Source organism: Parasteatoda tepidariorum, chromosome 2 (genome assembly GCF_043381705.1).
Source record: "Parasteatoda tepidariorum isolate YZ-2023 chromosome 2, CAS_Ptep_4.0, whole genome shotgun sequence".
Classification (NCBI taxonomy): domain Eukaryota; kingdom Metazoa; phylum Arthropoda; class Arachnida; order Araneae; family Theridiidae; genus Parasteatoda; species Parasteatoda tepidariorum.
This window is the reverse complement of record NC_092205.1, coordinates 94,701,114-94,718,152: the sequence shown is the minus strand read 5'-3', so window position 1 is coordinate 94,718,152 and position 17,039 is coordinate 94,701,114. Positions and strand designations below refer to the sequence as shown.

The window sequence follows — 17,039 nt, the reverse complement described above, 5'->3', positions numbered from 1 at the left end:
GCCTAGCACTGAAGAGAGTGCAGTGGCATATTTTAATTATAAAAAATTGTGGTTTTTATTTTGTTTTGATTCTTTTTATTACGCATTTTTACACTTACATATTTATTATTTGATAAATTTAATGTGTTTAGAATGTTTATTTTGGAAATTGCTCTTCATTATGATGCAGCCAAAGGATTTGCTTATTTTCGCTANATTATAAAAAATAGAGGTTTTTACTCTGTTTTGATTCTTTTTATTACGCATTTTTACACTTACATATTTATTATTTGATAAATTTAATGTGTTTAGAATGTTTATTTTGGAAATTGCTCTTCATTATGATGCAGCCAAAGGATTTGCTTATTTTCGCTAACGTTGAAAGGTCGACGGGGTAATCCCAAAGTACCCTATATATATATATAATAATTTTAACCTTATATTTTCAGAATTATTTTGTCAGATACACGAAATTTCTATGACAGTTAATACAAAATTATATCGAACATTTAATACTAAAATCCGTAACAGGTAAAATTGAATTTTTTTTTTTTTTTTTTTGCGAATTGAATAAAACAAAATCTTTTAAGAGATTCTCTAAAATAGCTATATAACAGATTTTTATATCCAGGATAGAACTCATTCAACTTTTTCCCTTAAGATTAATTTTTTCCAAAACCCCAAATCTGAAGATCTAAAAATTTAAGGAAGCCTTTCTTTCTATAGGATTAGTACTTTGCGTTACATTAAATTGATATATAGTAGAGCGAAAAAATCGTTCGCCAAAACACAATTTTATTCGCCAAATTTACAATTTTATCTCTTTTGGCGAGGTGGCGAATGCTTAGCTCGGGCCCTGTTTTTCTGTTTTCGGTGCTTACATTAAATTATTTAGGTGCTTAAATGACACCCTTTGAATTGAATATAAAATCTCGATTTCGTGTTACCTTGACAAAGTGTTTCTCCCCCACCCCTATTTTTTGTATTTTCAACATCATATTCGGAGCGATATTATATTACAGTTTTTACTGTGTACGTTATCATGCATAATATTGAAAGGCGTATACAGACATAATGAAAATACTTAAAAATAATTCCATTTTTTTATTATTATTTCCTACTCTTCCCAGAAGCTTTATGTTATTAGATTAATCGAAATACGTATAAGTTTATCCTATCAAAATAAACTTATCAATATCGTTTGCGGTCAACTCATGATAAATTTACCACAATCACGTTATTTTTAAATCCAAGTTTTTTGTCAGTACTTATCCCTCTCAGGGGGAGGTGACAAAAAAAACCATTACCCTAATATCTATATTAATAAATAGCCTTGATTAAAACAACACCCTTTGTCACGCAAAAGTAATCAATTACTAAACAACGTAAAGAAAAACTAACAAACGTTGCTGATATTATCTTTTAAATGTATGAAAAAAAACAGAATCGTCTACAGTTTAATTTATAACAACGGTAAATGTAAGAACATATTTTAAGTGAAAGTGAATCAAATGAATAAATATGTCCTGAATATTATTTCACTACAATTATATTTCATATTTTAGAACAAGCAAAGTGAATGGAACATATCTTGCGCCATGGCAAATTTCGAAAGTGGGTAAGTGTTCGACAATAATGTAAACAAAAAGAAAATATATCGATTTTATTTTTTGAGTATTCATTTTCTGAAATATTCTATCTTTCAGCATTGTACAGTTCACGACGAATTATTGTCATTTAATTTGGCAAGTAGGAAACGATAGTATTTGTCAGTGCCATAGATTGGGAACATATGCCTTATTGCTTACTCATTACGCTCTTCCAGTAAGTAATTTGCTTCATATATTTATTTCAAACGTTGTATCTCAATGTGAATACTTTTTAACTATTATCTCGAGAAAATGGAACGGTGTTGTACAGAGTACCGTTGTATTTACAACGGTGTATTTACAGAGTACCGTTTATTATTTCTCAAATCTACGCATCCACTCAGATAAAATTACTCTAAATTTTATGTAAGCACACTTACGGAATATTCTCACATAAAATTGTAATAATTACAAATTTTATGAACAAAATGGCCTTTCAGCGAAACAAAAAAAAACAATGACGAATGGGAAATACCCATGTGGGTTCTTGTGCCAAGCCTTCCAGTTTCCTAAAAAAAAATAGTATTAAAGTTCATCTTTTTTTTAATTTTTAGAAAAAATTAGAATTCAGAAAAAAAAATTCTTACAAAAATGAATCCCGAAATTTTTGCAGGCATAACTGTATTTTTGATAAACGTGAATCCTAATTAAGAAAAAAAAATCGTTTAACCCTCCACGCGTTGACACCCTGGGTAAGATAGTACATAAATGTTCCTATTGCGCACTCTAAACATGGAGAGCATTTTAATAACATGGAGAAACAAGTTTTTTGATGGAAGATACTACTGTTAGTTCGGAAAAGCTGGGAATAACGCTCATAGAGTTAATAATCGCTGCGCTAATAGCCCGCATACGAATCAATTCTAATTAGAGAATGAAACAATTATTCGAATTCGAATATTATGAAATATTGTACGTGATCCGGTTAAAGAAAATGAAATTACATTTCAAGGTTTTTATTTGTTCTATGCAGTGAAAAGCTTAAATTATGAATGACACAAAGTATTGCTATCCTGTTATATCGTGACCTTGTTAAAATGTGTATTTTCAAAACACCTTCCTATTACATTTTTATTACCTCAAATGGGACGTATGTCTCAGGTAGCAAAGAATCATCTCTTTTACGCCAAACAAATATATATTTCGCCTTTAAATTTTACTAAGCATTCGTAAAATTTACGTAAAACTGAGACGTCAAATTATAGCAAAAAGTGGTTGCCCAAAAAACGTATAATTATACGTAAATAAATTTTTTTTCGAATATATTACGAACTTCTTTTTATTAGGTAAGAATAGGCAGGTTATTTTCACATATTATTCACGTCAAAAGTACGCTAAAATTTATGCAAGTTGAAACGTCGAATTTTAACATAAAATAATTATCCAGGAAACGGAACATTTACGTAAAGTCTTACGTAAGCAAATTTGTTTTTTTTGCGACTATTTTACCAACCACTTTTTACTAAGTAAGAACGGGTGTATTAATTTTGTATAATATTTACGTCACAATCTACGTAATTTGAAACGTCAAATCATACGAAAAAGTGGTTATCCAAAAGAACAGAAAATTTACGTAAATAAATTGGAAACGATATTTGCTTCGTCAATAATACGCGAAATACACAGAATCATATTTACTAAATCTAAATAGTAAATATTATTTCTTCAATCTTCAGTAAAATATACAGAAGCAATCTTACAGAATTGTAGTTGGTAATATCCATTCCGTTAATATTACGTCAAATATATGTATAAAGAGTATCATCTTTACCAATTTCCCAAACATTTACGTTTAATTTACGTATCATGCAACATGGGATCTTCGTCGATCAGAAAACGTGTATTTGAATCATATTCAAATTAGTTAAAAGGAGAAATGTCGAGAAACTAAATGCCTGTTTTATCTATTCGATGCTTTCGGACACTTTACTGGATCGTTCTCAATTTGTGGATAGCAAAACGAGAAAACAAATTTTATTTGGAATAACTGTTAAAAGAACTCCTCAAAACAGCGAAAAATACATTTAGCATTTTACATTTAAAACATTTAATGCAAATACATTTAGCAATTTTAAGCATAAAAGAAAAATTCTATCTGAAATTTGTTTATGTTAAAAAAAATTTACGAAATTGTATATGTTAAACCAAATGTTTAAAAAATGTTTACAAAATTGTTTATGTTAAACCAAATGTTAAAAAAATTACGAAATTGTTTATGTTAAACCAAATGTTAAAAAAATTTTTACGAATTATCAAAATGCAAATAAATTTTGTCAGGATTATTTTCCTTCTTAGGTAATCCCAAGTAATCCTGCCAGATTTTTTTTAAGTTTTGATAAAAAAAAAATTTAAAAAATATCTGCATTTGAAACTTTGTGGTTTAGTCTAGGTTCACCAGAATTCATTTTTCTCTTAACTTTAAATGTTAAAATACCATCGGAAGTGAAATAGAATTCGCCATGAAAAAATTCTCCCATGGTATAACCCTCTTAAGCCGGTAATGAAAATAATCTCTTTATATGAAAACAGTCCCATTTTATCATTACAATATTTTTGTTTCATTGGTTAATTTTTTGTCACTATCATTTTAACGTGGCTCTTTTGTATTTCAGAAAGAAATTCCCATAGAAGTGAGCTTCGACGCTATAGCGGGATCAGGATGTGCCATGTGTGCCTTTCTTTTAATTATCACAATATTCATTCTTCTTTCGATTTTAAGGTTTGTTCAACATTTTAACTCATTCATTGTGATTTGGAAAGTTCTTTTTTTATAACAGTGCATGTATTGTGTCGTTAAACAATTATTTCCCTATGTAAACGCATTTATAGTTTGTCTACGGTAAGAACTCCCCCTGCCATATAGTCTGAGGTCGTCTGCTGATATGGAAACAGGAACACTTCATTTCAGGGAGGGTAACTTCACTTCACTCTAGGGCTAACACAGTACACCGAAGAAAAATATTCCCTTTCTCTCGCCGACACAAGTCAAAACCTGTCCTAAACAGTGACCCCACACCCTTACTTGGAAGCATAGTCATCGCCACGGGTCCAGGCGAATGGCTAGGGGAGTTTTTACTTTAGACAAACTATAACTAGATTCATCTTTTGAATGACGATTCATCTTCTAGATTCATCTTTTTCCTCTAACAAATTGCCATTTTGGATTGAAACTTGTTTATCGAAGCTAATCCTAAATACAATATTTCTCACGTGATTTTTTTAATATTAAGAAGTGTACACTTAACGGAGAAAAAAATAATACTTACCTCGTCCAAATATTACAAACATAAATATAGTTCGATCACCTGGAGTAGGCACTTGGCTCCACCTCCTCGGACGAAGTGTTTATTTTAGCGCTGGAGTAAGAGGAGAGACGTCTCCGCGCTTGAAATTGAGACAACCCTTCATGCTCCCAAAACACATACAGTGATTTATTTTTCATTCACTTACTTCGCTTTATCATCTGCTATTGCACCTTTCGTTACTCTAGCTAATTAAATATATTTTAAATTTAAAAACTGCTGTTTTCTCAGTAAAATGTCTCAAAAAGGACAAACTATTCCCTTAAAAGAGAGAAATATCATCAAATTTATGAAATATATAATGTTAAAAAAATGCAAATAAAGATTGCGAAATAAATATTTTTGCCATACGATCTTGTTCAAGATTGCTCACATCCCAAAAATAGCGAAATAGTATCGCTGGATACCACGTGATGAAGGCGGAGCCAAGTGCCAACTCCTGGTGAACAAACTATATTTGTGAGTCTTCACTGATCACAAAACTTGAAGTAAACTTTGTAACTTAATACTAGAGTCTAAAGAATTACCTATCATTGCTGTATTTAGAATTATAGTCAATCATTGCATACATGTTTATTAGAAGTTTTTATGTTTCATGTCTACCGTTTTAGAGTAATATTTTAAAATATAATTTTCTACTTTTAGAACATATCTCGAAAATCTTTTAGAGATATCGAGAGGATACTGTACATACATTCGACAACTCTTGAAATAAAATTAGTTTATAAATCAAACATAGGCGCAGCACAAAGAAAACGTTAAAACGGATTTGAATTAGGCATAGTAAAAAAAAAAATTCAATATAGTTGACCTGTACCTTTTTTTTAATTATTCAATATATTTGTCATATGTGCACTGTAAAAAAATTTTAATGTATAGTTGTCCCCATTTTTGGGGTTGAGTTAAACAATGAATTTTTACAGTGCATGTAATTGCAGTTTTTATTTACTTTTTCACTGATATAGTTTTATTTATTAATTCATCTTGCATCTGTTTACCAACAACACATATTTTCATACACGTTAGAACAAATTTAATAGTTTTATAAGCGATCGCAATGCTCGAATACGCCATCTAGGGAGAAGACCGGTTCCATGTCTTTGTTCCTTCCTCCTACCCTCCCTCCTCTTTTTAGTAATGTAATTTTCAGTTCCATATATGTAGTTTCCTAACTTGAAAGATTTTAATCAATTTGAAATTCTAGACATAAACTAGCGTACTTTCTTCTCCTATGGCTCTCCACGCGTTAATGGTGAAAGCATGCGAAGTGTTGCCATATGTAGAGAGTTCTGTTCCACGCCACCTGTCGTCCATTTCCATCACCACTTGAAGAAGAAAAAACATTTCATTTAAAAAAAAACAAGCACATTTTTATGGTGGCAATTATTCACCAAAATGTTTTACAGTGTATATAAATTATCTTAAGATAACATAATTTTGTTTATTGAACATGTTTTTATTACACAAACTAAAAGTATACATGCTTTTTGTAACAGTAAGATTCTGTTTCTGTAATGCAACATTTGAGACTATAACAAACTTTCACCTTCTTGTATGTAATAGTAAACAACCCATCGTTGCCATCTGACGATTTCTATTTGTTCGGCAAAAATGATGCATGCCTTCTCCTTTTGGTGTGGAAATTCTTATGCTACTTTTAAATAATATATGGGCCATTGATTTAGTGGTGAATTGAAGTAAAGTATTTCTTCACCCAATTATTTCAGTCACCAGAATGAGATAGGTATTGCACCATAGTTTTTACAGTGTGTAATTGCGTGGAAAAAATAAAGAATTCGTCATTCTACTTATCCTCTATTTCCTTCAAGATGTTGTCACGTATATTGATTTTGTTTTCTTTTATTCTATAAAACAAACTATTTTCAAGATAAAAAAGATTTCTTTGTTATTATTAAGAATTGTTAATCGTAACAGTACTTGGACATAATATCCTCCCTTTTGCAAGTGAGGATGCTTTGTCCAAACACGATTGACATAGAAAATCGCGTTCTGTAATATTTTTGTGAGCAAGGTTTTGAGGTTGGTTAGAGATCAAAATCTCCTTAAATATTATTGTGAAAAGCATTATGTGCTTCATGATGTTGAAAGAATTGTTGCATGAAAAAAAATGTCTTACGCTTTATAGAGTTTTGTATTAAAAATGTTACTTTTGTTTTCTTTTTTGGTCTTAACAGGAAAATGCGTGGGGCTATTACCGCACTGAAATTACAAGTATGCTTAGCTTTATTGGGAGCTTTTGGAATATTTTTATGGGGATTACTAAAGCCACTTTCTGAAGTAAGTGTTTCGAAATTTTAATATAGTATAATATTGTACTGTTATCACATATTTATGTCCGTATTTATTTTATTTTTCTTTCTGTAAATGTTTAGCTGTATATATAAATATATCTAACGTCGTTGTCGAGAGGAAGGATAAAACAGGTCTTAGACAGGGAAGGAGGGAACAATATTTATTTATTTATTATAACAGTGAGAACAATCATCCAAGTGACATGCAAATCGTAGTGCCCTTCAGTAAAAGTTAAGGAAAATCTAGCAAAATAAATCCGTAAAATGTTTCGTCTTAGAGAATAAGGGAAATCTTAATAATTGTTATTGGTCTATTAAATAAGACGAGGGAAAATGTCTTTCTCACTGGTTAGTAAAGGGACAAACGTTAAAATGTTAATTATAATGCATAGCTTGAAGCCAAGAATAGATTAAAAGACAGGATGTGAATATTATAGTGTAAGAAAAAGCGTTTAATTTGGAATAATAAATTTTTAAAAAAAAGATTTAGATAAAGGAATAACTTATAATATTAGTTGAAGCTTTTTAGGAATCTAGATATTTTATACAACAATCCATGTTATCCTATAAAAAAATAAGATAAAGTAAAGCATTCCCCAAAAATGTACAAAACCCTGGTTGATGAAGTCATAAGAGCATGTTTTTCAAACAAGTAATTTTGTTGAAGATACATTTTTAAAATAAATAGTATGAAAGGTTTGAATTTCAGATAAAATATTATTTGATGGACGAATTCGTTTTTAAAATAATTTGTGAAGGGTCTTTTAAGGGATCCAAATTTTTTTTTATTTAATTAAACACTCATTACTAAAACTATTCCCTCTAAAAGAATATTAATCTCTTATTTCAAGTATAATTAATATTTAAGAATTTTATCAACTTTAAAATTATTTTTTCTAACTTTTTCTACACTTTTATTTCAGGCTATTTTTTAAAAATTATTAATTAGAACACAACAGGAACTGAATAAAAAAATAAATTTAAAATGTATATCTGAGCTACATAGTTAATTATTATTATTATTATTGACTAATCATCGTCGTGATTTAAAACTTATTTAGAAACATTTCTACAATTTGTTCTTACGATTTTTTAATCTCATTAGCATTACTTTTAATAACAAATTCGAAATTGTCAGCATTTTTCTTACATTCTATACATAAAAGATTTATTCTTTCGTCTCTTTTTCTTTTCCCGAAAATTATAAAACATTTTCTTAATATATTAAGTCATTTTTGGAAATTAATTTTAAAAATTCAGCTCCCAGAGAAATATGATTGAACAAATCAACTTAGCATTAAGTAAAATTTTATCGAATAAACTCATTACGGTAAAACTTGGATTATAAATTATTCAAATTTACATAAAAATTGTAAAATTAAACAAAAGTGATGTCTAAATTAGAACTCATAAATTATGCACATGCCTGACGTTGTTAAAATAATCGATTTAGAGGGGTATAAAACTAATTTTACTTTCATCTGTAGGAGTTCATAAAATAAATTATTTAAGTGCTGGAAGAGATAATTACGAATTTAAATAGTAATGATAATAATGCAATTATTTTTTAAACAAGCGAACCTTAATTTTTAAGGTTAGAAAAATTGAAAGTTTAAACCAAGTTTATTCATAACTTTAATTAACCTTTTAGCTCAGATAACAAAATTATCCTTTTCTCTGTTTTTTTTTCTCCGTGCTTCTTTTAGTGTTTCAAGTCGTTGTTAACATTCAAATAATTTAATAAGTAGAAAGAGAAGCATATTAAGCTAAAAGCTTATAAAAGAAAACTAAAAGCATATTAAACATTTTATTTAATTCTACCCGGTTATATAATGGGTCAAACTATGGCTTAATCATTCTCGCTGCTTAAAATTGATTCGTGAAAGGTCGTTTCTTAAAAAATAAATTTTTGGATTTTGAGAGTGTGAGAAAAAAACTTCAATAAATGTTTTTCTTTTCATTTTTCGATCGAGTTAATTTAACAAAACTAAATATTTTATTTCATGTTGCTAGACGTTAATCTGATTAAAAGGTTTATAGGCTTCATCGAGCGTGGATAGCGTACTCACCTTCTAATGAGTTAGCCCAGGTTCGAATCCTAAAGATGGCTGGTCGACACGAATTCTACTTTTTGTTCACACCAATCATAATGCTGAAGTAAGAGTTAGAATACCCCGGACATCGGGCTAACCGTAGGAGGTTTTCAGTGTTTCCCTCTCTATGAAACACGAATGCGGATTGGTTTCATCAAAAGGTTTTCCGCGAAAGCTAGCTTGTCCCAATGCTCGATAAAATAGCTATCGCTCTTGTTAATAAACAGTATATACATAGCTTAATATGCGCGCTTCAACTAGTGGACAAAGAAAATTGACCCCTCTTGATTATAACAGTACTCATAAACGAACATTTGTTCGTACACACTAAGGTACATTTATGCCAAATTCTGTGTTTTTATCATCCTTGTTATGCAAATTAGCCAAATCTTTATATCTCATATTATTTGTTTCATTTTTAGTACTAATTACTCATTTTTATGCTGACAAAAAACTCGCCTAATTGCACCATATTTTCTTATCGATGTATCATGTCTTATTTGATGATTTGCACTTTTAAAAAAGAACACTTTGGTTGTGGTAAAATAATTTCTTTTTAATTCAAGATATTTGCAGAGATGCCAACTTGCTCCGGACAGAAAATATATATTTTAAAGTGGTAGTTTATCAATTGTAAATCTTGGTTTAATAAATTCAATTTAGTAGATTTTTATCCACCACTATTTCTAAATAATTCGTAGGCTTACATAGTTCACCACTTTATAGAACATATGTCATGTTATAGCTTTTGAAAAGCAAGCAGAAATAGTCAAATATTTCAAAAATTTACTTTGTAGTTATTTACCGTTATTTTAATTATTTTGGCGTGTCCGGGGCAGTTGGCNTAAACTTATTTTTACCACTGTGGCTGAAGTACATGGTTGTAGTAACAGATGTAATTGTAGTAAAGTTTTTAGTTATGTACAAGATATTTGTTATAAGTGAAAATTACTTTTTATCGAAATGATGACACTCAAATATTTAATCGTAGTTAAATTGTTTATTTTTCATGCATAACATTGTTTCTTTTTCATACAGTTTTTTTTTACAAGTGCAAACTAAAGTAATTACAAACATGAAATACGAGTGCACTCATACATATTGCACTCGTAACAAATAATAAATTGCAACGCATTGATTATGCATATTATAAATCAAAGTGCAGTCGGACTTGTATTTAACGAACTTCCATTTTGCAAATTTCTCTATTTTGCGCATTTATTTCGAGGAACCAAGAACATTTTGGAAATTTCTCCGTGAAACTAAAATAACTTCCAAATAGCGAAGTGAAGTTTCTATTTAACGAACTTTCCTTAGAAATCCATTTTAACTATTTCCCAAAATATTTCAGAACATTTCGAACTTGTTAACGGGGGAAATGACCTTGAATTGATATTCGCAGCCACTTAACTTATAGAGATAGCAGTATAATCCCATTCCCTTTCTGTTTACATTTTATTCAGGAATCCATGCAAGGAAAAATTTAATTTACAACAAAAACATATAATGAAAACTTACATTGTAAAGAATTAGATAATTGTAAGGAAGGGTTGAGGAACGCGTCCTCTCTCCACGCGAGTCAGTTTGGAAGTGAGTGAGTATGAGGGGGTTTACAACCGGTTATGCTGGCTGGATTTACCTCACTTCAGTTCGTTTTGGAGTGGTCAGGAGGGTTGTCGAGGTACATACTTGGGGACTGGGTGTTTGCCGAGGCACACCACAAAGCATAACAGACATTTCTAAAGCATGGAACTATGATGTTACAGATCGTACTATTCGTAAGTTTTGCTAAAACTGGATTCTTAGTCAGTGCAGAGAATTTGGAAAGGGCGGAGGACGAGGATGATGTTCCTTTAGATTGTATAACATAAAAAATATAGGTACAGCTAAGAAAGAGCCACAAAATTAACGATGATGTACTGATTAATGATTTTCTTTTTATCGATTCTGAAGCTGCAAACACAGAAACATTAACTGAAACGGATAATTTGGGCAGTGTGAAAATTAAAAACAATACAGCAATAAATTGTGAGGAAGACGAAAACAGAAATGATGAAGAAATCACCAAACCTTCATATGATGAAATGTTAAAATCATTTGAAACAATTTGATAGTAGATAATAATTTAAAAGATAAAGGTGTATCAGTTGCTATTTTAATTATGTCTAGTGTTTATGAATTTAAAACCTGCTTTGCGTTTAAATATTTTAAATGGTGATTTTTTTTTGCAGGAATTTTTTTCGTACACAGTATCTTTAATTCAGTTTTTTCTACTGACTGCCTTTTCTTTACAATTATGTATGGCACTGGTTGTTTATATCGAAAATGTTGATATCAAGAACACACAATATTCCTTTACAAAAATTTCAGCTCTTGGATGGGGTAAGTTTTATTACAACTTTTACACTTACCTTGAATGACCGAATGTCGACCTTCACCGGTGAATGTCAACAATCACATGGTCGCTTTGGTGAATGTCCGAAATATTTGTTATATCCGATTTGATATTAATTTATTCGTTGATATTATTATATTTATTCGATATTTTAATATCTGCTGAAGATAGATTAGGAGAAACATCAGTGTCCAGAGTACCAGTTAAATGCACACTGGGCAGTGACACTTGACCTTGAAAAACATTGATGTGAAGCAAATTATGCTGCTTTGAGGAGAACTCCTCCAGACTAAAAGTCTGTGGCTGTTTACTGCTATGGTAACAAGCGAGGGCACATTTCTCATGGTGGTGCAATGGAGGAATGAAGTTGTCGATTGGCTTACACAAGCTGACTTATGCGATGATTAAGACAAAACTATTATCTCCACACCCCTATTCGAAGTGACTTATCCTCGTAACTATGGTACCCGCCACGACGCGAGAATGATGTCTGTAGGAATTCTCCTGAAAGCCACACTATACCGGGCAATGTCACTGAACCTTAAAACACATTGATGTCGGGCATGTAGTTTGTCTAAAATAAGAACTCCCCCAGACATTCGCCTGGACCTGTGGCCGTGACTATGGTAACTAGGTATGACTATTTAAAGCAGGGGTACGGGGTCACTATTTTGGAGTAGTTTCGGCTAGAAAAAGGGTATCTCTTTCTTCGGTCTATTGTGTTAGTCCCAGAGTGAAGCTACCCTTCCTAAAATGCGCCATTCTAGTTTCCATAGCACCAGACGGCTTCAGACTTTGTGGCGGGAGGAGTTCTTAACTTAGACAAACTATACCGGGCAAATGTGTTCTGGACAGTGGCACTGAACTTTTTAAAAAAAACATTGATGTAGGGCATACCGGGCAAATGTATTACCGTGACATGGCACTTAACTACACCTAGTATATATTTCGGACATACGATTATCAACATTCACCGGTGGAAGTCAACAACTACTCATTTCTGTCATTCACAGTAACATATTTATCTCAAAACTTATGATTGCATTTATTTTTTTAGCTATTCCTGTGATAATAGTTGGAGCTACGTTAGCCGCTCAGAGCTTAGAAGGTTATGCGTTAGACGGGTAAGAATATATTCATGCTTTTACGTGGTATCGCTAAGTAAACAAAAAAAATGAAAACTCTGAATTTCGCGTACTGGAACTCCATATCTTAACGTTTCGAAGGCCAAGCGTTAAATATGCTAATTAATTAGTACAGACGATGTTTTAAGTTACGAAATCAGGCGCAAAAACGTAATTTTTCTGAATAAATATACTTGTTTCGACTAAAGTGTAATTTTTATCCCTTAAAATAAGGGGAGGGGGTAACCACAATCTGGAAAATACGGTTCCAATAGTTAGATCAGGAAAGCGATCGGAAGTTTTGACCTCTTAACTTTTTGCTTATTTCGCCATTTTTGGAGAACTTAATAAGCGCATCGTTTTACTGAGCGTGATTATTTTTAGTTGTAGAAAGTTTGTCGATGATAATATATTTATTTATTTCATTTATTTATGTTTTCAAACCGAAAGTCGCAGCAATTTTTGTAAGAAATTTCTTTTTTAAATAATGGAAAACCTTCTAAAGCATTAAAATAATTTCCTAGCAAAAGGAACGCGCGAGAAACATTGTATTTGAAGGGTAAAATAATTAAATGCTACGTTTCTGGAGAACTTAAGAAATTATAAAACGTTAAAATAATTTCCTAGCAAAAGTATATTTATATTTAATTGAAGGGTAAAATGACTTCTTTGTTTCCCTGCACGCAAGTTTAAGTATAAGTGCTGCCATCTATTGGAAGTTCTAGTAAGCATTTGAACACTTACAATTTATGTGTAAGAAAATAATTAGTCTGATGAGGAAATATTGTGGCTAATCACAATTCACAGAGCTCTTCATTTTTAAATTAGAGATAATGAAAGATATTAACTGAGTATTCATTTTCTTTTCAGGTGGTGGTTAACGCTAGGATCGAACTTTTTTTATGCATATACATCATCAATTTTAATTCTCACAATGGTAAATATTTTCAATTCAATTTCTCTTGTAATTACCTCGCTCTATGCTCTTTGCTAATTCTTAACAATTGTTACTTACAGAAAAAACTCATTATCGAAGTTTAAAAATTCGATTATTATTTTTAAGTAAGAATAAGATATCAATATTCTGAACTATAACAATATTGCGTCTGTACGTCCGAATCGAAACTTAAATGATATCTATAGAAAACGAACTGACCGACAACCTAATTTAACATACATAGTTTTAAACGCAAGGATAAAAGAAAGTAAAATTATATCACTTATTTAGCAGGCAGAAGTTCAAAATTAAATTAAATTTAGCAGGATTTAATTCACTTTTTAAAAATAAAGGGTGTTCTGAATATTGTGCAAAATTCCAATTTTCACCAATTTAGCTATAAAAATTAGACTCAATTTAAAGTTGGAGCGCTGTACAACTATCAGCTCAATTTTTTTTTAAAATTAAAATTTGCTTCTTGTGTAAATTTTAGTACACCTCATTAGGATTCGAGGTTGTTAGTCGTAATTTGCTCCTAAAAATTTTAATTCGACACTTAGAAAATTACCCCCAGTTTTTATTTTTGACGCCTAATTTTACAAAATACCTTGGCTCCTGGGATTCAATTTCTCGCCGAACTATACGACGGTCAGAAAGTCATGAGTATGACGATGACGTAACACGTTCCGAATATTGGCGGATGTCCGAACTAGAAGTTGTGGGCATGACGTCATTCGCTTCATTTTCCAGCCTTTTCTTGTTGTTGTTATAGTAGGCCATTAAGGCACTGGAGGTGAGATTGTTCTTATCTTCCAGTGGCGCCATCTATGGCCGAGAATTCTACTTCTACTACACCCATGTGTCACACCCGTTTATAAAGCTGCTCATTCATTTATCTACAGATATTAATTTTGATCTGAATCAGAGACCGATCGATCTCCAATTCAGTACCCCCAGAAGTGTTGATTCGTTATGAGAACATGAAGGACTTTGTGATACAACAGATTTAACGTGCATCTGTCACCATTTACTACACGGAAAGTCTTCAGCCGGCTGGATTCTAACTCCCATTCTCATGAGCGTGAGTCCAGCACCCTACCAACCAGGCTATTCCGGCCCTACCCTTTTCAATCTCGAGGCTTTTGACTGTGAAATTTGTATCATTTCATTCGTCTACCTACGTAGCAGAGTCACGACGTCATACGTATTCACTCTATTTAAAAAAAAATAACATCGCTATTCGTATTCACGTTATTCAAAAATCACACATTCCGATTCGATTCGCATTCAAGCTATTTAAAAATCACACATCGCAATTACGCGTTAACGCAAATAGAAAATCACTGTGCAACTTATAAACCACACATCACGCTACAGAAAAATAGCATATCATGATTCGTATTCACGCTTTATAAAAATCACGCATCGCGATTCGTATTCAAACTGTTTCAAAATGATGCAATAAAGGAAAAGTTAGCTGAGCTGATACAGAAAGAAAATGGTGCCCATTATTTGCTAGAAAAGGATAATGAAACATTAAAACTAGAGTTTAAGGACATAAATATTACTTTATGAATGGTTTAAGCTGCAACTATCGGTATGAAAACTAATATTAGTGGCCATAAAATTAAAATATTATTAATTCTTGTTTACAATTCTAGTCTCAGCTATTACTAGTCTTGAAGTTCTTACTTCTAATTCTAGTCTTTAAAGTAATGAATGTATTTAAAAAGAGATAGTTTATCATATTTTTTATTCATTTCTTTTCCCTTTGCTTATCAAGCTATTTCCTTTTATGAAAATGAATGTAAGAAGTTAATTTTAGCTGTTTTATTTTTCATGTTCAAGAGTGTTGATATGTTTTGCATCATGTAAATATTTTAATTTTTATTGACTAAATTTATTTATAAGCAGGCTGTAAATATAATTTTTGTATATATACGGTGAGAAGAGCCGGTGGCTCAGGGGATAAAGCGTTCACCTTCCAATGGGGTGAATCGGGCTCGAATCTCAGCGATGACTGATCGATCCGAAATCCGTAAGATATCCTCAGTGGTCGACGTATCATGGGCTAGAGTCCACTTGCTCTCAGGCAGGTTTTCGTGGTTTTCCTCTCCATGTAACGCAAATGCGTGTTAGTTCCATCAAAAAGTCCTTCACAAAAGCAAATTTCTCCCAATACTCGATCCTGGAGTTCCCCTGTCTTCTGGATTGGGTTCAAAATGACAAGGCTACGGTGTTAAACGTTAGTAGTCGTAAACCCAAAAAATTAGGTCGGTTGTTGAATGATGGTTGTAACGAGTCAATTACACAAATTAAATTTGTAGAAAATTTTAAAATTTAAACATCCAGCCGTGATTTTGTTATTTATGTATTTTTTAAAAAAAATATAAGTTTAGATGATTGTGCATGTTTTTTTCAGAATAGTCTTATTTAGAAAAAATTATTCCTACCCATTATGATAAAAAAATAATAATAAGGATAAAAATCCTACCCACTATGATTAAAAAAAATATAAATATCATGGTTAAAAATATAATTTTAAAATTACTCACAAGGAAATCGTTTTAACAACTAAGAAAAATTATTTAGATGTCATTGACGCCTGACTGTCACGTTCTAATTTTCTAACCCTGCATCTCATAGATTTATCGGCTCTGACATGATTTAAAAAATATTATCCTTAATTTAAGCTTGGTGTGATGAAAGCCCTCTTTGGTTTTCATCATTTAAGTCAATACGGGCTCAGGTGATGAAAAAACTAAAATGTATATCTAACTAATCACTATTGGAGAAAGCGAAATTAAAAACCAAAATCTGTTTGGTTGTGGAAGGAAAGAGTGTTTAAAAACGATTGGCAAAAACACCTGGAAGCTTTCAGCGGCATTCAAATGTATCCTGACACAACAGCCCGTTGTATACCATTGGGTTCATAGAGATTGCGATATCACAATGTCACGTCCAAAGGCATTTGTGGCAATGTGGTCAGCATTGCTCATAATACCGTCTTTACTTTGCGGATAAGCTTCTACAATTTATGACAAAGTATGACCAAATTTTTTTCATTTATTAAATTTGCAATATTAATTAAGAGATATATACGGGTATAGGACAAAATAATAGGAACACCTGTGAAAAAATGGAAATATTTTATTAATAAGGAGTTGGGACACCTTTGGCCTGAATGACAGCTTGCATTAAACGTGGGATTGACAAATAAAGTTCTTGAACAAAGTTCATTGGAATTT

General features: G+C 31.3%; 1 protein-coding gene across 1 annotated transcript in view; it reads left to right on the top strand.

Annotated features, from left to right (window-relative positions):
- LOC107440417 (uncharacterized) overlaps window positions 1-17,039 on the top strand; it is a 574,971-nt gene that overhangs the window by 546,050 nt on the left and 11,882 nt on the right. The window contains exons 21-27 of the mRNA XM_071177030.1: window positions 1,545-1,597; window positions 1,686-1,803; window positions 4,241-4,347; window positions 7,126-7,228; window positions 11,567-11,717; window positions 12,788-12,854; window positions 13,725-13,791. Of these exons, the coding sequence (XP_071033131.1) occupies window positions 1,545-1,597; window positions 1,686-1,803; window positions 4,241-4,347; window positions 7,126-7,228; window positions 11,567-11,717; window positions 12,788-12,854; window positions 13,725-13,791 (666 nt within the window). The remainder of the gene's footprint in view (window positions 1-1,544; window positions 1,598-1,685; window positions 1,804-4,240; window positions 4,348-7,125; window positions 7,229-11,566; window positions 11,718-12,787; window positions 12,855-13,724; window positions 13,792-17,039) is intronic.